This window comes from Triturus cristatus, chromosome 11 (genome assembly GCF_964204655.1).
Source record: "Triturus cristatus chromosome 11, aTriCri1.1, whole genome shotgun sequence".
Taxonomy (NCBI): Eukaryota; Metazoa; Chordata; class Amphibia; order Caudata; family Salamandridae; genus Triturus; species Triturus cristatus.
In genome coordinates this window covers 118,748,304-118,773,812 of record NC_140594.1, presented here as the reverse complement: position 1 = coordinate 118,773,812, position 25,509 = coordinate 118,748,304, and the positions used below count along the sequence as shown (strand labels likewise).

General features: G+C 46.8%; 1 protein-coding gene across 1 annotated transcript in view; it reads right to left on the bottom strand.

Moving 5' to 3' along the window:
- Positions 1-25,509, bottom strand: part of RSPH14 (radial spoke head 14 homolog) — a 530,513-nt gene that overhangs the window by 475,490 nt on the left and 29,514 nt on the right. The window contains exons 2-3 of the mRNA XM_085636404.1: positions 8,809-8,911; positions 1,939-2,057 (exon numbers count right to left, since the gene is read on the bottom strand). Of these exons, the coding sequence (XP_085492530.1) occupies positions 1,939-2,057; positions 8,809-8,911 (222 nt within the window). The remainder of the gene's footprint in view (positions 1-1,938; positions 2,058-8,808; positions 8,912-25,509) is intronic.

Genomic DNA, 25,509 nt, shown 5'->3' with positions numbered 1-25,509 from the left:
CTGTCCCTGTTTGTACCATGCGCACTTTTAGAAAGGTGCGCCGTATTCCTAATACAGTCCCTAATAATAGTCTGTCACAGAGGAGGGGAGTGGGTGTCAAAAGGGAGCAAGGACTCTATATTTATCAAGAGGCAAGTCAACTTTACCTCTTATACCTTTCGGAGCACTAGTGGACTAGGAGCTAAAAGCATAATATCTGCACTCATCATGAACGGCTATTACTGTACAGTGCCCTCATGTCCATGTGTCGGTTTGTGCACTGGCAGAGTATGAGGCAGGCTCCCATGCTGGCAACTATACACAAACAGTGGTCGCTCCTCCGATAAGGTGGAGGAGCGCCCCACAGGAAACATATAATATCACCATGCTATTATCATTTTATTTTTCACTACTGGCTCTGTTGAGTTTCCTTTAGGTGCGAACTGGGCTGGGCTGCCCACAGACTAGGGGGAGGAGTGGTGGGCACTTTCTAAGTGCATTTGATGTTTGGCCGGCTATCTTGGGCCAGCCAAACAGACATGCGCACTTAGCATGTTGGTAGAAAACATGCACAGGCTCCCACTACCGGTCCGAGCGCCGAAGTAGGCCTCTCAGACCAATCACAACATTGTTGTCATGCTGGTGCCAGCAGCCTCATGATTAGCTTAGGGGAGTCTGGTAGCCTGTATGCTCCCTGGGCCGACCGAAAGAAGACGGAAGAGAGGCGGCGGCCGGCAGATAAGTGAAACTTTCTTCTTTCCGTTTCTTTTTTATTTTAACCCCCCCACCCTCCCTGCCCCACAACTACTACCCCGTAACAGCCGCTACTGTACACAAATACCTGTAGCATTTCCGTACAAACAAGGGTACGCACGCACACATATATGGTACACAAATCCAAATCACAGGACAAACTGCCAGGAAAAATATCATGTATTGAAAACATAACTAGCTAATCAAGAGTCCTCACTTATTTAGTGAGCCCCAAGAAAGAAGACTTCCATCTCATCTGATGCAAAAATGAATTCTGTGCATGTGTGTCTGGACCCCAGGTTGCCACCATACAGACTGCCTGCGCTTCTTTCCTAATATATTGTTGTTTAACCTATCCTACCACAGACCCTCACATCACCTACATACCAGCTTCCATGCACTCTCATTCACAGGTTAAAGAATTGAATCCCATGACAACCCAACTCCTTTTCTTTCTGTCGCTATAGCTGCACCTCCTTGTTACACAAATACACGATATGAGCTCCCATGCTTAGGAATTTAAATGTGTAAACACCTCTTATTCGGTGAGCAGTATTGAAGAGTTTCCAACAGAGAGAGCAGATTCAATAAGTCAATCTGCCTTGATCCATTCTCCCGGGCACCCAGGTACATTAAACAATTGGATCCACCTGGGACCAATGTCAGCTCTGGCTACCATGCCCCTAGGATCATTATTGTTCCACAAGAGATACACATTTGACTTCAAGGGGTGATTGCCACAATTTCAATTCCTGTCCAATAAACCTTTGTTTCAGAACGGCTAGGACACAGCAGTGCACGTCTATGTAGAGATGACACGGCTGCATGTATGGGCACGACTGCCATGGGGAGGCACCTGAAATCTGTGGCTTTCAAAGCATTTTCACCAAGACTGCTGGCAGAGGAGTCTTTCACCCAGGCAGACCCCGAAGTCACCAAAAAGGGTGTCGGAAGCAAGCTCCCGGCGACAGAGGGCGAGTGGGCACAATGAGCACGCGAGACTTCAGTATAGATTACTGATTGGATACCAACAACTGAAGCAATAAACAGGAAGTATGAAACGTGCAGCATTGTAAACATAAAGGAAGGACACATGTGGAGGCGAATGGCGGCCTGTTTATAGCACAAGGTAACAGCAGAGTTGGAGTCAGACTGTAAACATACAGCCCAAGGGATGCCCAGAATCACACGCCGAGCTCTTCTTACCGTACGGAAACTCGGACAGCATCTCAAAGGCCTTGTGCATGTTCACTCTGCAGCGGATGACGGGATCGTCCAGTAGCTGAGACAGAGGGATAATGACGTCACTGCTCAAAAAGCCATCCCTGGAAGCAGGTAAAACACAAACGGAAGATGCATGAGAAATTGGGTGATGCCGTATTTACCAGTCAATCAAATGACCGACGTTGTACAGTCACATGACAACTAATGACACTTCACAATCATAAAAGAAAGAACTCGACATAAAACTGGGCATGGAGGCAGATATGTCAAAATGAACCAGGACATGCACAGACACATTAAAATAGCCCAGTGATAGGACCTGGGGCTTAAATGAATCTATCATACACATTGAAATGAACTAACCAATCATAAAACTTGGTCCTGCACAGTCTCATCAGAATGCATCAATCATAAACCTGGCCCTGCACAGTCAGATCAGAATCGGCCAATCATAAAACCTTGCACAGCCAAACCAGAATGAAGAAATCATGAACCAGTGCCTGGATACCTACGCCTCCCTATCCACTACCCCCCTCCGGTGATTAGCCGCGCGCTAATATATATATATATCCGACAGCAACATAAAACCGTGCTGTGTGCAATCACATAAAAAAAAATCTATAAAATGGATGACCAACCAAAGTTACACTGAAATGACCGAATCATAATTTCTGGCCCCGCAGTCATACCAGAATGCAACAATCATACAAACTATCCCTCGCAGTCACATTGAAATGAACCAATCATAAAATCTGGTCCTAGGCAGGGACATTGAAATGACCCATTCATAAAACGCAGCCCTCGCAGTCAACTGAAATGAACCAATCATAAAAACTGGTCCTAGGTAGCGACATTGAAATGAACCATTCATAAAACGCAGCCCTCGCAGTCAACTGAAACGAACCAATCATAAAATCTGGTCCTAGGCAGCGACACTGAAATGACCCATTCATAAAACGCAGCCCTCGCAGTCAACTGAAATGAACCACTCATAAAATCTGGTCCTAGGCAGCGACATTGAAATGACCCATTCATAAAACGCAGCCCTCGCAGTCAACTGAAATGAACCAATCATAAAAACTGGTCCTAGGCAGCGACACTGAAATGACCCATTCATAAAACGCAGCCCTCGCAGTCAACTGAAATGAACCAATCATAAAAACTGGTCCTAGGCAGCGACATTGAAATGACCCATTCATAAAACGCAGCCCTCGCAGTCAACTGAAATGAACCAATCATAAAAACTGGTCCTAGGCAGCGACATTGAAATGACCCATTCATAAAACGCAGCCCTCGCAGTCAACTGAAATGAACCAATCATAAAAACTGGTCGTAGGCAGCGACACTGAAATGAACCATTCATAAAACGTATCCCTCGCAGTCAACTGAAACGAACCAATCATAAAATCTGGTCCTAGGCAGCGACATTGAAATGACCCATTCATAAAACGCAGCCCTCGCAGTCAACTGAAACGAACCAATCATAAAATCTGGTCCTAGGCAGCGACATTGAAATGACCCATTCATAAAACGCAGCCCTCGCAGTCAACTGAAACGAACCAATCATAAAATCTGGTCCTAGGCAGCGACATTGAAATGACCCATTCATAAAACGCAGCCCTCGCAGTCAACTGAAACGAACCAATCATAAAATCTGGTCCTAGGCAGCGACATTGAAATGACCCATTCATAAAACGCAGCCCTTGCAGTCAACTGAAATGAACCAATCAAAAAACTGGTCCTAGGCAGAGACATTGAAATGACCCATTCATAAAACGTAGCCCTCGCAGTCAACTGAAATGAACCAATCATAAAAACTGGTCCTAGGCAGCGACATTGAAATGACCCATTCATAAAACGTAGCCCTCGCAGTCAACTGAAATGAACCAATCATAAAATCTCACCCTGGGCAGTTACATTGACATTAACCCCTCATAAAACCCGCCCCTGAGCCGTTCAATTGAAATGAACCCATCATAAAACCTAGTCCTACGGCAGTCATATTGATACAAAGACAACCCTGGTCCTGTGTAGCTACATTGAAATGAGACCATAATGAAAGATAGCCCTGCACAGTCCCATTGAAATGAACCAATCATGAATCCTGGTCTTATGCAATCACAGTGAAAGAACTCATCATAAAACTTGGTCTTGCACAGTCACATTGAAATGAACCAATCATAAATCCTGGTCTTATGCAATCACAGTGAAAGAACTCATCATAAAACTTGGTCTTGCGCAGTCTCAGTCAATTGAACCAATCATAAAACCTTGCCCTTGCACTCAAATGAAATGAATCAATGATAAATCCTTGACCTACGCGGTCACACTGAGATGAACCACTCATAAAATCTGGTCCTAGGCAGCGACATTAAAATGAACCATTCATAAAACGCAGCCTTCGCAGTCAACTGAAATGAACCAATCATAAAATCTGGTCCTAGGCAGCGACATTAAAATGAACCATTCATAAAACGCAGCCCTCGCAGTCAACTGAAATGAACCAATCATAAAATCTGGTCCTAGGCAGCGACATTAAAATGAACCATTCATAAAACGCAGCCCTCGCAGTCAACTGAAACGAACCAATCATAAAATCTGGTCCTAGGCAGCGACATTAAAATGAACCATTCATAAAACGCAGCCCTCGCAGTCAACTGAAACAAACCAATCATAAAATCTGGTCCTAGGCAGTGACATTAAAATGAACCATTCATAAAACGTAGCCCTCGCAGTCAACTGAAACGACCCAATCATAAAATCTCGCCCTGGGCAGTTACATTGGCATTAACCCCTCATAAAACCCGCCCCTGAGCCGTTCAATTGAAATGAACCCATCATAAAACCTAGTCCTACGGCAGTCACATTGATACGAACCAACCCTGGTCCTGTGTAGCTACATTGAAATGAGACCATCATGAAAGATAGCCCTGCACAGTCACATTGAAATGAACCAATCATGAATCCTGGTCTTATGCAATCACAGTGAAAGAACTCATCATAAAACTTGGTCTTGCACAGTCACATTGAAATGAACCAATCATAAATCCTGGTCCCATGCAATCACAGTGAAAGAACTCATCATAAAACTTGGTCTTGCGCAGTCTCAGTCAAATGAACCAATCATAAAACCTGGCCCTTGCAGTCAAATGAAATGAATCAATGACAAATCCTTGACCTACGCGGTCACACTGAGATGAACCACTCATAAAACAAAGCCCTGCACAGTCAATTGAAAGGAACCAATCATATTTCCTGGCCCTATGCAGTCACACTGAAATGAACCTATCATCAAATTTTGCATTGCACAGTCACATTGAAATGGACCAATCGTAAAACCTGGTCCTCACAGTCACATTGAAATGAACCAATCATAAAACCTGTCCCTGTGCAGTCACACTGAAATGAACCAATCATAAAACCTAGCCCTCGAAGTCACATTGAAATGAGCCAATCATGAAATCTGGCCCTGCAAAGTCATGTTGAAACGCACCAGTCATAAAACCTGTCCGTGTGCAGTTCACCCATTCATATGATGTGGCCCAGCACAGGCGGTCACATCAGCATGAGCCAAATCTCAGTTGGTAAAATGAGATCTGCCATAAAACCAGGACCTGTACACTGAAATCAGAAGATCCTGCCCTTGACCGCAGACTGGTATAGTAATATCTGCACGGACAAACCATGGGACACACCGTGGAGTTGGCCAAGCATAGAAAAGCGATCTGCACAGCCTCCACTCCAGGGACCTCAACAGGCATTGAAAGGAAGTCCAACTCTGCTGAGAGGGCTGGATCTAAACTTAATCCGTGCAGTGACTTTGACTAAACGCAAGGAGTCATACCCGCAACAGCCGGGTCTAGAAGTAAGAACTACGGAGTGACTTTAGAAATGGTCCACTCCAAATTGAAATCATGTGCAGACAACACCAAAATGCATTCCTAAAACCTGCTCTAGTACGACTTCAGAAATATCAGATCTAAAAACACAACTTCTGCAAAACCTCAGCTAAATATTTCACAATAATAAAATCTGGCTGGTGCTGTTACCGCTGGAATACTTTGCTCTCAAAGCCAGCCAGCAGTGATACCATCAAATCTAAGCCCCATCTTAACCCAGTGCTCCCCAAGCATGGGCAATAGTCTGGAGAGGTTTGGTGTGGGCAGGGGACAGTGCAGCTGAAGATCTTGCTGCCTGGCTGGCCATTCTAAAGTGGTGGCACCCGCGCACGGATACATGGTATCAGCGTACTGGTGTCACGGATATAACGCACCACATCCCTTGTATCCCCAGTCCAGGGCTTGCCCTCGGCACAGAATATCTGGGTGGATAAAGCAGCAACCTGCCCTCTTTCTGTCAGCAGCACAAAGAAGCTCCATCCTAGGAGAGCATAAAGCTCAGCAGTAGCTTGATCTGCCACAACTACCAGTGGTAGGCAGGACCAGTTTGTCATCTGGCAGCACCAGCTGGTAAACAAAGGGACGCAGTTACAAGCACCTATTGTAGGTGGAAAATTCTATTCCTACTGTGGGGGGAAAGTGGAAAGCAATACCATATTTTAATAACCTGTTTCGAATCGAGTCATGGAGAATCTAATAACTATAATTATAAACCTATTACTCTACTTCTGTATTTTGCAAAAATCCCAGAGAGCTGGGATAAATACCCAGCTAGGTTCTTAAAGTGAGGAAAAGGGTCTCTTTAATAAGCACCAATCTGGTTTCAGACCCTGCCTTAGCACTGAAACCGTACTTACAGTGGCTACCAATGACATCCGCATGATCGTGCATGGAGGAAGTCTGGAGGCACTCATCCTCTTTGATTTGTCAGCCGCCTTCGATACGGTTTCTCATGCTATTTTACTGAAAAGGTTATTTGCCTTGGGCCTGAGAGACAAGCAAATCAGATGGTTTGAATCCTTCCTGTAAAATAGAACTCAGGCAGTGAAAATGGCAAAGTTTCGCTCAGATTTTAAAGATATTGCCTGTGGTGTTCCTTGGAGCTCTGCTCTCAGCCCCACTCTTTTTAATATTTATGTTGCTCCCCTGGCAGAATTGATTGCCTCTTTTGGCTTTCAATGTTGTGGCTGTGTGGATAGTACCCAAATAATCATCCGTATGGAGGGCAACATTTCCCAACTCCAGAAGAAGTTGAAAGGCTGTTTGATCAAGGTAGCTAGCTGGGTAAATGCCAATTCTCTCCGACTAAATTCAGATAAAACTGAGGATTTTATATTTGGCAATCCTTTAATCTGGTCCTCTATGTGGTGGCCCGACTGTCAGGGGAATGTCCAGAGAGGATGTAGCCTTACGGCTAGAGCAATCGCCCTCGAAGCTGGGAAACTGGGTTCGAGTCTTGGCAACTACGCTCAACATGCTGTAATTCTGGGCAAATCACTTAATCTCCCCGTGCCTAACAAAAATGAATGTGTCCGTCTGTATTGACGAATTCCAACAATATAAGGGAGGTACCCTGATGCTAGGAAAAGGGATGGGTCCGTGAAACACAAAGAAAAATAATTCCTTTTTCAAAGAGATCAAATATAAACAAAATGGATATGTTTAACAACTACATACATATCCATTTTGTTTATATTCGATCTCTTTGAAAAGGGAATTCTTTTTCTTTGTGTTCCATCTGTATTGAAACTGGTGCTCATGTCAAGCGCTCTGATACCCGATTTCTCGGGTCTAGTTCGCGCTGTATAAAAAAAATCTCTCTACAACCAGCATTCACCTCCCGTAATCTGGGCGTGCTATTTGATAGCAAACTCTCATTTGAGTTTCAGATTAATAAATTAATGTCTGCGTGCTTCCTGCCAATGAAACAGCTAAAGAGGAGCCTCCCTTTTATTCCTCAACATTCTTAATAGTTGTTGGTGCCCACCCTGATTCAAGCAGAGAGGACTATTGCAATGCTGTCTAGGTTGGACCTACGGATTACCTTACAAAGAGGTTACAACTTATACAGAATGCGGCAGCTAGGTTGATGTTTAGGAGTACGTTTCACAGTGTATCATCTTTACTTAGCCAGTTACACTGACTCTCTTTTCAAATGAGATGACCGTTCAAGGCCCTTTGTATGGTGTATGGTTCATAAGGCATTTTACCCAGTAGCATGGTCTTTGTACATATCTGATATGTTTAAAAAAATACATTCCTCCCAGACTGCCTTGCTCAACCCCCTCATGACTGATCATAGTACCTAAATACCAGAGAGCAAGATTGGGACGATGGGCAGACATGAAACAGACTGCCGCCAGAGTGACGCCTAGAGCCAAATGTCTTAAAATTTCGCAGGGCCCTAAGAACCCGTTTGTTTACATAGGCTTTGCCTGGAGCCATTGAATATGCGAGTTGCTGTGTAGAGTGTATTAGTTAGCTAGCGCCAGGACACCCGCGGGAAATTGCGTGCTCAATAAATCTAATAAATAATTTCAGGTGAACAATCCACTTGCTATTCTGGGGGAGGGGATCATTATGTCCCCTTAATATTTAATAATACAAGCATGGTTGAAAGGCAGATGCCCACCCCTGGTGTGGACAACTAAAAACTAAAATGATTTGGTGTCATTTATCCTTCAGAAAAATTCAAATAATTAATATCATATTAAAATGGAAGGGGGCTTCTAAGCCCCTACCTACATCTTGTGTTTTAATAAGGAGTGTATTTGTAAAAACAGTGAACAGGTGGTTGACTGTGGGTCTTTTGTGGACTGATGAGTGGAAGGGGCCAGTGCCAAGCAGTCCATCCTGCTCACAATGATCTCACCAATGTACCCGGCTTAGTGCACTGATCTGTTTTCGTGCAATGCGGTGACCTGAAACCTGCCAGCCTAAGTACCCCTCTTACCTTCCCACATTGTGGTTTGCCAGAAGATAAAAAACCTCGGTGGTCTTTTGCCGAACTGTCCTGTTTTCATCCGTTAGCAGACCTTTCAGCGTTTCCAAGAAACCTAGAATCAAAACAGATGCATGCTCAGTGTCATTCAAACCTTTGGTTTCATTTGAAAGTTAAACAACTCAATTGGTTTGGACAACTGTGTAGAGCACAAAGTCGTTCAATGGATCATAATCAGTGTCAAAGTAAAACATGACTGCACATCCACAGCATTTTCCACATAAACATGATTCTGCCGCACTTTCCATGTAATCTAGCATCCGCTGTATGATTCATATATTCTAAAGTCTAATTTGTTTGCTCAAACGGATCAAAAGTTATTATTTTTTTTACACACATGCTGCAAAAGACACTTTTTGAAAGTTAATTGGTCACCTTCAGCTGTTGATTACTGAAATTAGCCTTTTATAGACGTGAAATTGTACCCAGATAGTGTAAACATCCACAAATGATGGCGTGGGGGGAAGGGCCTTTGTATACAGCAAGACACAAACCCTTAAATAAATAGTCATTGAAACAGGATGACAGGATGACTAGGTTCCTTACTTGTTTGTCATAATTTTATCTATTTAATTATTAACCTATATTCGTGGTAAATCACAGAGCTCCTTGAATAAAGCCTATGGGTTGGTTCTGCAGCTTGGGGTCACATCAGGGGTTACACAAAAAGATAGTATATCTCACCTGGAACGCTGGTATCCATGCAACAATGTATTTGTGTGTTTCTTTCACTGCTCACTTTCTGCATGAGTACATTAAATAGTGGTGGTCACCACTGTGTAACTATAGTTTGGTCAGAGTTTTTATGTGGAAAGCATTCTTTACTTCGCTAATAACTTTAGAACCATTTGACAAATCTTCACAAAACTTTCCAAAAAAAGTCCATGTATCTCAGCTCCTTCCTGGGAAGATTCACATCGATCCTTCAACTAGGGGCCAATAAAATGGGACTCCAAAAACAATGATTTCCCAAACACACATTGTGATTGGCAGGCGGCAACCTGAGGGAAAAGTCACGGCCCCCACTTCAGGACTCAGTTCAACACCCCCTGCTCCCAAGGGCTGTGCACAGCTTGTGGTTGGCCAGGCCCTGCATCCAATCCCCCGCAGGCAGCCACAGGGCCAACTGCCCATACAATGCCAACCCAACACAGACATTCATACCACCCCTCCCCCGGGATCGCAGCAACCCCAAAACATTTTTTTAAAAAAAATTAGGGACCCCCCCCATAAGGTCCAGGTGGTGAGGTTACACCTACCCTGTTCCCTTTTTCTTTTGACAGAGTCCCAGTGTTCTGAAATGCAGCCACAACTTTTCTCCTTATGTTGCGACCAACCGTTCACAGTGTGAGCTTCTGGGGAACTAGCAGGAGTGCGACAGGCAATGGGAAAAAAGCCCCCTCAGCCAGTCAGATCACTCTGTTATTTGAAGTTGCATGCCTGTTGGACTCATGCAAGAGTCCCACAAAACCAACCACTAGATATACATAAATGTTTAACCTTAATTTCTCAAAAACTACGCACCAGATTTACACCAAATCATAAAAAGCAAGCTTTCTAGGTAAAGATTGAGCTTTCTGACAAATTTGGTGTAATTCCATTCAGCCGTTTGAGCTGTAGGGATCTTCAAAAATACCTATGGAAATTGCATTGGGACCCCACTTTTTTGTCAGCCCCTGCTTGACGGATCACCACAAAAATTGAAGGAAGGAGCAGAAGTGAAGTAACTTTTTGGGGGAAACTTTTGTGAATATTCGTCAAACGGTCCCTTCCACTGGGATTGGCTGCCGTCGGGCAGTTGGCTGCCTGTGGGGGTGGTGGGTGGTCACAGGGCCTGCGGCCAACTTGCTGGCCTTGCAGGGTTAAAGGCTGTGCATGGTGGGGGGTTGGCTTTACGTATGGTACTAAAATATTACTTTACATTAAAAAGAAAACCTAGAGATTCATGGACATAAACAAAGGCTAAAGTAACGTTATAGTAAGATGAGAGTATCAGTGACACCATGTTTTAAACTAAAAGAAACACTGAAATTCACCAGCTATAGTTATATCAAGTAACTATAACTCATGCCCTAAGGTTCCTATAACTCGCTCCCTCGCCATGCACTGCTAATTACCACACACATTACTTCACACATGACATATTCTATGGCATAATTGTTAATATCACTGCAACATTTAAAATAACATCATTGATGAGAAGACTGTGCATGGCGGGGCTCGCTAGTTATAGTTACCTAAGGGCATGAGTTGTAGCTACTTGAGATAAATATAACTGGTGGATTTCTGTGCTTTTCTTAGTTTAAAATGTTACGTTGTCACTGAAATTTGTATTTTAGTGGTTCCGTGGCTCCATGGAGGATCCGTAGTTTCACAGTAAAACTATAAAAAAGACATTTTAAACCCCTTGGGTGGACCAGGGCCCAGGGAGGAGCAACCTTTTATTTGGGGAGGGCAGCATGCAACCCCCCCTTCCCAGAACCATTTTTAGGTCCCTGGGACCCCATTATCTCAGGCCAAAGTAATTTTGAATGGGCAAGGGGTGTTGGGGCCACTCTCGGCGAGCCATCCTCTGGCCCCGGGAACACCATTCCTCAGGGCCTAATGGCATGAGAGTCCAGGGGACCTTGTCCACAGGACACTGCTGTTCCCTACCCTGGGGAGTGCAGGCAGCGAATACAAATGTAATTCTCTGTCCGCACGCTCCCAGGAAGAGGATACAGCTTTGCTCCTGCCTGGCAAGAGCAGAGAAAAAAACTGCTCCCTCCGGGCAAGAGCAAAGGAAGAGAGCCAGCTCCCTCCGGACCCAGAATGAATGCTGGCTGGGGAGCTTCCAGGAGCTGCGGGCCGTGTGGCTCCTCCCATAGCCCTAAAGTTAAGTGTGGGACTGGGACACCCAAATATACAAAAAAGAATAAACAGGTGTCATGAGCTGCTCATTTATCATTCATTGCTCCAGGCAAAGAGCGACCTTTGAGGGCTTTTTAGTTATTTATCTTGTACTGGTGGCGACCCTAGAAGGGGCAGGGGCTCCACTAAGTATTTTTGACGTTGAGGAGGGCTGGTGGGAGAGCAGAAGCAAAAACACACCATAAATCTCCTGGATCCTTGAATCCATGACCCCAGGAGAGCTTGCCATCATTTTTAAGGCACTCTCAGCTGGAGCTGTATGCTTTTTAGCAGGAGTGCAGGGACCCCTGGTGGCAGGTTGTATGGTTGCATTTTGTGGCCAGAGAAATGTTACTAACAAAACACTCAAAGACTTTAATTTTTATAATGCCAATTTGATGTTTTTTTAATGCTTCTTTGAAAATATTATGACAATCACTATTATTTAATGTGTGGATTTATAAAATATACATTTGATTATACTTACTGGTGACTATTTGACAAAGCCACCAGGTCTGCTTTATAGATGTTGTTGTGCTGGCCTTTTGATAAAGCCAATGGCCCATTTTTTATATTTTGGTGTTCTAACCCTTTGACTAAGAAAGTAGATTTTTATACCTAAAACCACACCCTTTATATTGTTACATGTCATAGTTGGCCGTGCACCACAGGGGGTTGGGTGCACGCAGGGGCTTGAGTGCATGCAGGGGGTTGGGTGTACACAGGTGGTGCATGCAGGGGGTTGGTTGCATGCAGGAGAGTTGGGTGCACGCAGGAGGTTGGGTGCACGCAGGGGGTTGGGTGCACGGAGGGGGTTGGGTGCAGGGCCTAACCGGTGGCTTTCTCTGGCAGCAAAAAGATGCCAGAAACATTTCTAAGAATTACCAGATGTGCGGTAGTAGTGGCTGATTCGTGATACTACCACTGCATCTCTCAGTAATACCAGAAATGTTTTCATAATTGTGTAGAGAAGAAATAATGTCCAGTTACCAGATTACTGGAGCCTTGGATGAAGAATAAATATTTCAATGGAAAAGGGTAATACAAACAACATGCCAGAGTTATGTTACTGAACATGACCCACCGCAAAAACAGAGGGCTGAATTGTTTGTTAATCAGCTCAAAGACATAGCAATGAATAGAAGATCGCAGACAATGGATACTCTTAGGAATAAAGCACCACCATCACACCACCCACCTGCAGAGGCAAGAGTAACAGAGTAACCGGAAACAGATAGAGTACCCAACAGACCCCAGAAAAAAAGCCTACAAAATCCATCACTTCTTGCGCAAAAAACAGAAGTTGTCCAACTAATGCAATAGATCGCTTTCATGTTTTTAATAAGTGAAAGCGCTCTCCAATCCTACGAATCACAGACACTATTGAACTAAATTACAATGGAATGTCCTCCTTTACGACAAGTAACTCAACCGAAAAGGAATGACTTAGTCCAACTTTGAAGGCAAATCCATGAAACAAGTCAGCATGGGAAGGCTGATAACCACAACACCATCATTCTTTGTGAGACAAGACATAATTCCGCGACAACGAAAGGATGCAAAATCATATACACAGAACTGCAGTTCTCTTATGCGCAAAAATGTGGAAGATGATAAGGAGGCACACAAACCTGCCAGAAATGAGAACTAATCAATGTCTTAACACCAATAATAAGCGGCTTAGCAACATATGGATTAAAATAGCAAGCATATTACTTTAACAAGCTGATAATTACTTCAGTGTAATATAAAAACTACCAACTAAATTCCCCATACATAGCAAATAGATTGTTCAGAGTCATAGAGTGAGAAATCATCCACTTCCATACTAATATCAAAATTCAGTTATACAGAGATATGAGCACGACAACAGGCCTAGAAATCATCTATATACTAATTGAAGGAGATAAGCTTACAACCGAGAACAACATCCTCAATTTAACCACTACAAACAAAATACCACCATCTGAGGAACATACTACAACTAAGCAAAGCCTATGGACTTAGGTCTCTCAATCAGTGGTGCTGGAACTATTTTCAGAGTGGAGGTGCTACCATAAAGGTTACATCACTAAAGTCATAGGGATTGTCAAAAATCCAAGGGTCAGGCAAAAGCAAGTGTAGCCAATGGTCCACGCCCATTCAGCAGGAGTATAATAAGGGTGAATTATTTAGCCAGTGTTGCACTTAGGAGCACACTGTCCACAATATATTAGTGAAGCATCAGCACGGTAGAGCACTGAGAACAAAGAGAGTGCAGTTCCTTTGTGGGTATCTAGGTCTTCTAATATGGTGAATCAAGAGGAGTGCTCTTTTTAGGAGCAAGGGCCCTCACACAACCCGTGGGGTGTCATGCTTCATCGTCTGGCAGCTCCTCGTTGGGCCGGCACTGCAATGCCCAACGGGCCCCTCGAGGGGGCTCTTTACCGGCGCCCTTTTCTTTTTTGTCAATGTGGAGCGTGAGGGTGAGTGAAGAGATGTGAGTAGAAGGGGTAAGAAAGGTGTGTTTTAAAAATGACTAAGGGGAGCACTGAGCACAACCTAAGATAGTGGACACAAACCAAAAAATAGAATAGGAGCCACACTGATGGTAATTCTACTCCAGAACCAGCAGAGCCAGGGGTAGGTCGGAAGCCCGAACCACACTCCGATAACTGTATCACCCCCCATTTTGTTTTCTTCCCCGTTTTCTACCTGTCCCCAGCCCCCCGCACAAACAACCCCCAAGAACCCGGGGGCAGAGAAGCAAGTTAACCGATATGGCCCCTTGCCCAACCCAGGCACGCCTTGGGGACGTTTGTTAGTACCCTGTGGTAAAACTACAGAGTGTTGAAGATTGAATGGCCTCTTTCTGCCTTTTCACTTGTAGGACCATCAGCACACACAGTAGCGTCTGCCCTGGCAGGTCCGACTGGGGCCCACGTTTCGAAACTTCTGGGTGAGTTCTCCACTACCTTTGGTTGTGCTCAGTGTCCCAATGGGGTTGTCCATGCTCGTTTGTTTTTCGGTGATAGCCGCACCGCTCTGTGATTTTAACAAAAAAACACATGAATCACAACAGTTCCCATTACCTCCAGAATACTAGAATACTGTGCTCGCTAGGTTGAAGGCGAACACACCAGACAAATAAGGTACTTTATGACACATGTGATTGCATGCACCCACCATTTTGCTTGCTCGCTTGCTTGTGATGAGCATGCACTTACACGAATTACAAATATTGTCACCATGGCACTGGTGGTTCTCCTCAACTTTATATTTAAATGTTATTAAGAACACCTGTTTAAAATCTTTTCCTTGGACCCGCTTGTCTCTCCTCTATCTAGGTCTGACCCCAGAAGGTATACTGAATAACCATGTAATATATATATAGGGCATGGTTTGCACACACTTTACCTGTCCATCCCTGTTTGAGTAGAATACGGTTTTCTTGGTCCGGACGAAATGCCATGACCATCTGGGACAGTACTAGACTTGAAATATGTTGACCTTTTGACGTACATTGACTGTAGCTAAAATAGACCATTCAATCTATCATAAGCTCGACTCACGTTTTTTAACCATAACAAAGGAACCCAAAAATGTTATTTTCTTTGGATTCCCTTAGTCATTTTTGATACACATCTTCCTTACCCATTCTACTCACATCTCCTCACTCACCCTCACACTCCACAAAGTAAAAAAGAAAAAGAACTCCAGTAAAGAGCTCCCTTGAGGGGCCTGTTGGGCATTGCAGCGCCGGCCTAATAAGGAGCTATCGAATGATGAAGCATGATACCCCACGGGGTGCGTGAGGGCCCTTGCTCCTAAAAGGAGCACTCCCCTTGATTCACCACATTAGAAGACCTAGATACCCACAAAGGAACTGCACACTCCGTGTTCTCATCGCTGTAGGGGCACGTGTGCTGGACCTCACAAAAGGCCTGAGTCGCTCCACCCTTGTTATCAGCGCAGTAGAGCATTGCCATTTACAGAGATCACTTTACTATTAAAATGAACACTAAATTTGCAGACATGCAGTTTAACTGATAAGATTATATATAAATATAGCACACAAACAATAATGGTTTAAAATCGGGTTTGAGTGAATATTTATCATTTGCACACTGTCAAGTAACGTGTCTTGATTTGTTTTTATCGTAATAAAATCTTTGTTTCCATCATACTTCAGAATTACTAAAAAAAAAAAAAGGGGTTTTCTAATTGCTGATATATTTGTAGATTCAATTTAAAAGTATTTACATTTTGTTGTGAGTTAGGGAAAAAAATGGCATTGTACAGCCTATTCTTTCGCACTCTTTGCACCGCGGCAAGAGTGTTCTATGTTTCTATTTACAATATCCTCTCACTTTGCAGTCACAGAAAGAAAAAGAAAAACGATTTCGATATTAAAAGTATAAGAAGCACTTTGTGAGGAGACAAATCCTTCCATGTGACCTCTGCTTTAGAACACACAACAAACGTCACACAATATAAACGATATTTAAAGACATCTTATTTGCTTATTCACCTTCTGAACTAGAGCTGGTTCCCACCAGCACCCCTTCTTCCAGCTCCCATGGGCTCAAAGACAGAGCAAGAAAGGACTTCCTGGAGCAAGCTACATACAGCTCCTAACTAAGCAACAGTGTGACAGACTATGTAATAATGGCATAGCAGCAACATCATCAGGGCATTCACCATGCGACCACAGAAACACCTCTCTGAGTGCAATCAAACATCAAATACCTAGCCGACCCTTTAGTTGAAAACAAAACCTACTTATTATAGAGGCAGAAGTGGGAGGACCAATGCAAAGGTCAATAGGCAGAGCACGAGAGATACTGAAACAAATGCAATCAGGGTTTAGAGGGTGTGCAAGAGGCCACTTTTGGTGTCACAAGCATCCTAAAGAAAACTGCCAGCTAAGACTTGACTGCAAAACAACCACAGAGTGAAAGACACAATAATCCACAGAGCAACGGGATTGATTCTGAAGGCAAATCTTTGCACACTGAACTATGAATGCTGTCAAACCAAAAGCAGAGAGTTGGGAATATAACCTTCAGAACTGAATACCAAGGGCCCTATTCACAAAGGTAAATGTACACAGGCTTATATGTGCACTTAGGTGTAAGTCTTCACTTTTTTGCTATTCATAATTGTGTAAATGTAGACCTAATTGCAGACTACAAGTCTCCACCCCCTCAGTTTAAGCAATAGAGACTTCTAAGACTGAAATTAAGAGTGTACAGTTGAGGCGCCGGCGAAGATGGCCGCCTAGTTCGGAGCTCCGTCGGAACAGCGCCTCTACCCGGCAATATCCGACATTATCTCGCTCGTGCGGAGCACCCACACCACGCCGGAATCCTTCTGGGGCGCAGCTCTCCTGTATCCTCTGTCCCCGGGAGTTCAAGACGCCTCCGCTGCGAAGTTGCGGCCCTCGGAGCCGGGCGGCGCACGGGAGCTGCTTGGAGGCGGGCTGGAGAGCCCACGCGACGTCCCGGCGCGGCGGCCTACCCGGAAGCCTGCAACTGCCATCGCCGCGCTGACGTGCAAGATATCGGAGGCGGCCGCGGCCCTGGGGAGATCGGGGGCCTGTGGCTGCTCTGGGCGGCGGAGTGCTGCCTTCCAAGTGACGGAGATGGTGACGGCGCGGTGCCCGGACGGGTCCCCCGCACACGTGGCAGGCCCGAGGAGACAGCGGTGAGGGCACCTACGCTGTGGACGACGGGAGGAGTTCCCCGTTGGTGCTGATCGGGGGCCCGTGAGCCCCATCCCTGCATGCCCAGCCACTGCGGAGGTGGAGGTCCGGCAGGGTGGGCCTCGGGACCACGAGTGAAGCGAGGGCTGCTTGGGCCTCTCCCCAGACAACATTGAAGTGGAGCACCTGGCCTTGTGGCCCTAGGGAAGGGCCTCTGGACTTGGACTGCCGGTACGGGGCACACCGTGAGGTGGGTTGCGGGTCCGGAGGGCTGGGCCCCCCCCCCCCCCCGGTGCCGTCGGGCGGCCTCAACGATATCCTGTGGGCGGCTGTGCCGCTGGGAGGAGCGGGCCGGCGCTCAGCGGCCAGATTCCAAAGGCACACTGCTGCTGGGCAGCTCGGCAGGGCACGGTGATATCGCAGTAGAAGAGGAGGTGCGGTAGCGGCCGGCCAGTGGAGCGTCGCTGGAGAGGGGGCCTAGGTTGCAAATCGCTTTGGTGGTCGGTGGCGACGCCTGATACCTTACCATGAGGCCCAAGGGTGCGGTGGCGGCCCAAACGAACAAACTCGACAAGTATGCGGTCCCGAGGCCGACCCCCCAGTCTGAGGGAACAACGGGGGAGCGAGAGGGGCCGGCAGAGCCATCCTTGACGGCCGTTATGTCCGCCATACAGACTCTGGGGACCACCCTTGAGACTAAAATCGATAAAATGTCCATTGAAATGAACCTTCTGTGTACAGATCTTAACAAAACCTCGGAAAAGGCCAGTACTAACGAAGTGGACATCGCGGAACTCGCGGCCTCCTCCAAGAAACTTCAACAGAGAGTGAACGAGCTTGTCCACCAACACCGACAGGTGGCCCTGAAGTTGGAGGATCAGGAAGGGAGGGCCCGGAGGAACAACGTACGTGTAGTGGGGGTTCCGGAAGGTTCGGAAGGGCCTAGTGTGGACCTGTTCCTCGAGGACTTGATCCTCAACACCCTGCAACCAAAGCGACTCTCTGCCATGTTCTCGGTGGAGAGGGCTCACCGCGCTCCGGTCCCCAGGCCTAAACCCGGAGCCCCGCCGCAAACTATCATCGCACGGATCCTCAACTATAGGGACCGGGACGCCATCCTTCAGGCCGCGAGGCAAAAGGGGGACATTCAGTATGAAAATGCGACGATCAGATTCTTTCCCGACTTCACGCTCAAGGTGCAAATGGAGCGACGATCCTTTGAAGGGGTGAAGGCGGCGCTGCGGGAAAGGGGCATCAAATACATGATGTTCTTCCCGGCAAAGCTCAAAGTCATCGATGGCAGTAGATCATTCTTCTTCACTGCGCCTTCGGAGGTTCAAGATTGGCTGGACAGGGGACCACCGCGGTCACCGGACGGTGCGACAAGGAATCACGGAGATGAGGCCTGGGCCGGCTCGCTGGCCCCTCAGGTGGGCGGATCGGAGGTGGACAAATCGAGTCAGTGCTCCTGGCGTTCCAGATCCCGTAGTCCGGTCCTGGTTGGCATATAACGACCGCGGGAGTGAAGAAGTGGAGGAGTGGAGGTCCTCCCCCCCCCCTCCCCTGGACGATTATGCAGTGAACTGTAATGTATACTTTCTTCTAACATACTGAAGGGGGGATGAGCCCGGGCGGGGTGGCATGTGGAGGGGACGGCCTCTTGAGGAGGTGTTGGGGACTGCCTCGGCCATGGAGGGGTTGGGGACCCCATTGACTTCTTGAGGTGGGAGGTGGGCCCCACTTACCGCTGACACTGAAGTCCCCCCACAAAAGAGGGATGGTCCACGTGATGGGGGACATCGAGAAAATTGTGGTGGCGGGCGCGCATGGGCGGGAGGAGAGATGTGTGTTGGTGGGGGGAGGCGCCCACCGTATGGAGTTGGCGCTAGTGCACGCCTCACTAATAAGTTTCTAGAGGGAAGGGACTTTCTCTCCCCTCTTTGTTTAGGGCAACAGGCGCTCTGCTAGTTGGGGGATGTGGGTAGTTGTAAACCTACACAGCAGGGTAGCAGGGAGGGACGGGAATCACTGTTTCAGGGGGGGTAAGGAGTTGTTAGGGATAAGTTTAGGGGGGACGAGAGTGTTAGTTGGTCACTTGAACGCGATCCTTGTGTGATGGAGCGATGTGGCATGCCGTGCGGACGACAGCTTTGCATCAACTGTGGGAATGGCTATGAAGTGGGATAGAAGTGTCAAGCTGCTCAGCTGGAACGTGAATGGGTTGGGGGACAAGCTCAAGAGAACTATAGTACTCCAATTCCTCAAAAGACATCTCCCAGATGTTGTTCTGCTGCAGGAGACCTAACCGGAAATACATGTCAGGCACTTAACAGGTGGGGATACACACTAGCCGCGCACTCTGGCTTCACATCGGTTTCCCGGGGGGTGGGCATCCTGGTGCGTCGTAGCTTCCCCATGGCAATTCAGCACACAAAGACAGACCCTCTGGGCCGCTACGCAGTACTCACGGGACGATGGGAAGGCCGTATGCTTAACCTGGTGACGGTCTACATACCGCCGGGTCTCCAAAGTCATTCTTATCAGGATCTTGGGGAACTCCTTCTTTCCCTTCCCGAAGGGCAGCTTCTAGTTGGGGGGGACTTCAACGCAGTAGTATCTGGCGAATTGGATAGACATCCGTCGCGCTGCATTGCACAGGGACAAAAGTGGCTCTCTAGCTTGCTAGACGCATACGGGCTGGTGGATCTTTGGTGCCTACGTCACCCCACTCAGCTAGAGTACACTTTCTTTTCGGGACCGCACCACACATTCTCCAGGATAGACTATCTCCTGACTCTCCTGCAGCAAGATACCGTGGTTCAAGACGTTAGACACTTGCCGAGGGGTATATCGGATTACTCCCCGCTGTGGGCACACTTAACGATCGGGGAGCAGAGGGTGGGATGTGTGGCGCCCATAAATCCCTGGTGGCTGCGTGACCCTGAGCTTAAGAAGGCACTCACGCGATCCATAGATCACTACTTCACTGAAAACGTCGGAACAGTGGAGGGCCCGTCTACCCTCTGGGAGGCATTTAAGACCGTCGTGAGGGGGGAGGCCCTCTCGAAAATCGCCGGTCAGCGTAGGGAAAAGGAAGCACAGATGCTCCAGATGGAGCGAGACCTTCTCACACTGGAAAGAGAGGCGCAGGAGCGTACGACCCAGCAGGCCCAGCATCAAATGCAACTCAAAGCGGCTGAGTATAAGGCCCTGGCCACGGAAGCTGCGAAGACTTTAGCGAGCCAGAAGGGAGGCCGTTTATACGACCAAGGGGACAAGGCGGGCAAATTAATAGCCTGGCTGGACAAAAAACAAATGGCGCAGAGGGTGGTGGCTGAAATCCGCTCAGTAGGGGACCTCCCCCTGACCGAACCGCAGGATATTGTAGGCGCCTTTGTGGAGCACTTCAGGGAGGTATACAGCAGGGGCACAGACAGGTCGGAGGAGGACTCCGCCGCGCTCCTGAAAAACATTAGGTTGCCTGTGCTCTCCGACGCCGATCGCGAAACCCTAGAAGGCGACCTCACCGTCGCCGAACTGGCCAAAGCCATTCAGGATCTGCGGCCCGGAAAGGACCTGGGCCCAAACGGCTTACCAATTGAGCTGTACAAGCTCCGACCTGACTGCCTGGGAGCGCATCTCAAAAGCATGTTCGAAGACAGCAAGGCGCTTGGGAAACTACCGAGGGACCAACGCATTGCCACCCTGGTGGCTATCCCCAAGGACGGGAAACCCAGGGACTGCTGCTCCTCCTATAGGCCAATATCGTTGTTGAACGCCGAGCCTAAGATACTGGCTAAGCTCCTGGCGAATCGGCTCAAACCTGTCATCACTAAGCTAGTTCACCCCGACCAGTCGGGCTTTATGCCGCACCGGAACACGGCCCTCAATCTGCGGCGGCTCCACGGAGTGATGGGACGCCGGCACACGATCCAGGAAGACGCGGTGGTAGTATCGCTTGATGCCGCTATGGCATTTGATACGCTGGAGTGGCCTTATATGATGGCGGTCCTCGCAAGATTGGGCTTTGGCCCCAGCTTCATTGGGTGGGTACGCCTCCTCTATACTGAACCTTTGGCGCAGGTGGTAGTCAATAATAAGATCTCGGGAGTTTTTTCACTTGAAAGGGGGACAAGACAGGGTTGCCCCTCTCGCCCTTGCTGTTTGCACTCTGTCTGGAGCCTCTGGCAGCCTGGATCAGACAGGACCCCTCCATACGGGGGCTGCGATGGGCCGAGGGATGGGAGGACAGGATCTCGCTGTATGCAGATGACATCCTCCTATATCTTGCCTCCCCCGCTAAGTCGCTACGGGTGGCCTTAGACATCCTTACAAGCTTTGGGAAAAACTTCGGGTATAGTATCAATTGGGGAAAGTCATTGCTCTATGTGCTCTGGGGGAGCCCACCGTCTATTCCTCGTGGATGCCCGATCCAGATAACCACGGCCGGGTTCAAATATCTTGGAATCTACATCTCCGGAGACGAAAAAATGTGTTTTGACAACAATCTCAGGCCCACCCTGTAGAGACTTCAGAGCGATGCGGCAGCCTGGAAGAAGCTCCCGCTATCGTTGCTGGGCCGTGCGGCCCTCTGTAAAATGATGGCACTACCGCGGTTTTTATATGCGCTCCAAAACTACCCGGACTTGGTACCGCACAAATACTTCACAGACATTGAGACCACTCTGCGGGACCTGCTGTGGAGCGGCGCGCCGCGCATTGCTCTCTCGAAACTGACCTTGGGGTGGTATGACGGGGGGATAGCACTGCCAGATATCCGCAAATATTACTGGGCAGCGCACCTCGCTGCCATTAATTAGGGCACATATGGTAGTGGGGATGAACCCGGGTATGGGATGGATAGATGGCTCCTCCCCGGGGGCAACTTTGAGGCTGCACTCTATTTGCGACCTAATAAGTTCCACCTCACGGGCCCCACAAGACACTCGGTCCAACTGTGGCACATCGCGAACCGGAAGCTGGGATGGGCTGACAAGCTTACCAAGGCAACCCCGCTCTGGGCGTCAGAAAAGCTCGGGTCCTTGGGTCGCACTAAGGGATTCCACAAGTGGGATCTGATCGGTATATCCCGTATTGGAGACCTCTGGGGGGCGGGGGGATGGTGCCTTTCACCTCCCTCCAGCAGTCGCATGAACTGGCGCACGCGGAATTCTTCCGCTACCTGCAGGTCCGGCACTCCCTTCAATCCAACATCCCACTGGGGACGGGGCTCCCAGAATCCTCCCCCCTAGAGGATAGACTGCTGGATGGGCATTTACCAGAGAGGGCGATATCCCTCACATATAAGAAGCTCATACACAACTCCCCAGATCCACTGAGCTTACTCAAAGGGAAGTGGTAGGCGGACGGCCTGGAAATAGACGAGGAGGAGTGGAGGGAGGCGCTCTCCTCTCCCAAAGAAGTGGCGATCTCGGCAAGGCTACGGCTGATACAACTCAAAATACTACACCGGGTGTATGTCTCGGTCACCAGGCTGAGAGTGATGGGAAGGAGTGCGGATGAGCTTTGTCGAAGGCGCTGTGGGGAACGGGGCACGTTTCTTCACATACTCTGGGAATGCCCACAAGTTTGCACATACTGGGCAAAAATACACGACTGTATGAGCAAGGTGTGGGGAGTGCAGTTACGGCCTGAAGCCAAAAGGTGCCTCCTAAACATTTGGGAGCCCACAGACTTGCCGGTAAAGGGCAGAATATGGGTAACACTGGGGCTGGTGATTGCAAAGCGTAACATAGCACGGCTGTGGGGGGCGGGGTGCCGCCAACACTTGGCGCGTGGAAGAGAGACATGGACTGGTGTATGCTGCAGGAGAAGATAGTGTATGTCTCGAGGGGGTGCCCCGGGAAGTGGGCGGCGGTCTGGTCTCCCTGGAATGCTTACCGTGGTAACATCTGTGAGCCCCCAACCTATCCCTCCGTTGAGGAAAGTCTAACCCAAGAACGTGGGGAGAATGTACGCTCCTGATCTGTTGTGCCATGTTAAGAGATACGCATGTCTAAGAGTCCAAAGTTGTGCCACTGTAACTCTAAAAGATCTGAAATTTGTAAGTGACCGATGTGTTTATTTTTGTTAATAAAAAGATTTTTTTTTTTTTAAAAGAGTGTACAGTTACTAACAGTAACTTTTCACATGGTGGAGTTCTTTCTATATAAAGAAAAATAACTCTATATGCTAATAATAAAAACAAATATTATTCACATAAAACTAATAAAATAAAATGTTACAATATGTTAAATTCATCAAATGAAATGTTTATCAAATAAATGTAATATTTAAAAGACATTAATTTTAATATATAATATGTAATAGTTATGCATCTCTGTATTGATTTCAAATAATTTTACAGTTTTATTAAAAGTTAATTTTTTAATAGGTTAATTTAGCTCAAAATCAAAAAATATGTGATTCTTTAACCAACTTATTAACCATATAAACTATTTTATATGTATTTAACTGAAAAGTCAAAATAATGTAATGTAGTGTTAGGTCCTATGGGGTTTCATATGGAATCGAGTTGCAGTGCCTGCGAGTGGCCATGAGTGGTGCTAACCTATTGCAATGCTGACCTGGAGTACATTTACTACTGTTTTGGGACCTTTTTGGCTATACTAACTTTAGACATGTAGTTTGTGAAGAGCAATGGACTTACTTTGTGGGTGGGTGTTTGTAGTTGCATGTCCCTGCCTAAAACTCTTCTTACCCCTCTCTAAACTCAAACTATTTATAAGAGTTTTCCCCATTTTTCATCCACTCACCCTGGTTCTTCCCAAATTTACTACCAAAATGCATACCTACGTGTGCAGAAAAGGAAGGAGAGAAGGAGGTCTCCGCACATTGGTTAGCAAATAACATTCGGTAGTACATAAGTGATATTATTGTAGTACTACTTTACATATCCCTGATAGAGCGCCATGATGTTCTGAAATTTGTAGGGGGGCACCATAATCACGGTTAGTCCGCACCCATATATTTAGGGAAATTGTATTAACGTGTGACTTAGAAATGTAATACTAAAGGCCGCTTATAATAGTGCAAATAGAAATGTAATCATGTCATTTATGAAGTTCAATGTAGTGACTAAATGAAAATGTATTTTAGACAATGCATAATGATTGGTTCCCGTATAATGTGATGCATTGGGTTTAAACGTGCACCATATTAAAGTTTGCACGTGTAGTTTTGCTTACTCATACATGAACTATAATCAAATCAATGCTTATAGTGTGATTCTAGAAATGTGTGTTTAAATTGTGTGATGGCCGGATCGCATATACGTTTAAGAGAAAGGCCTGTTCGTTTCTTATGTTAGCTAAATATTGTAGGCCAAAATGTTTCCCTTGGTAAGGCTTTGGGTTTTAGAGATGTTGGAAAGTCTCAGAGAAGTGGAAAGTTTCTCGTTCCCATGTTTCTGTTGCAGGTGAAAGGACACCTAGCTCGTTAGTAAGACTAACCCTTTGTTTCAGGAGTTAGGATGGCATGAGAAGCCAACATGGGAGTATACTAGAATGCAGGGATGATACTTTCGGTGGAGAAGCTGCCTAGGACTCAAGGACGAGTAAACCGTCGTTGGAAGGGAGACAAGTTTCAGTGGAAAAATACTGAAAGAAGACCTGTTTGGAGAGATGTGCCGGAGGGCGTGATCTACGTTTTGGGATTTTGAATTAGGGACAGTGCCCCGTGGGTTGGGCAGTTGAGGTCTAGATGGGAAGCTAGAAGGAGCATCTTAGAATGAGCTCTGACAAAGTGAGTGTACTTCTAAGGAAGTCTTCACTTCTGATACCTTTTACCCTCTTGCCTGGAAAAAATGCTAAGTAGGGATGTCACTATAGAGATAGGGTAGGGATAGACTAACTGATTTCTTTTTAGGTTAATGACTTCTAAAATAGAGATTGGAGCCGTTATTGCCTGTCTAATGATTCTGGAACTGACCATTCCTCTTATTCTGATTCGGATGAGACTCCTGCGTAGACTCTTCTTTGTATTAGTGCCCATTTATTTTCTTAACCTCGTGCTGAGGAGCTTGTATGTGCAATTATTTTTGGCTTTGTAATAAACCCCTA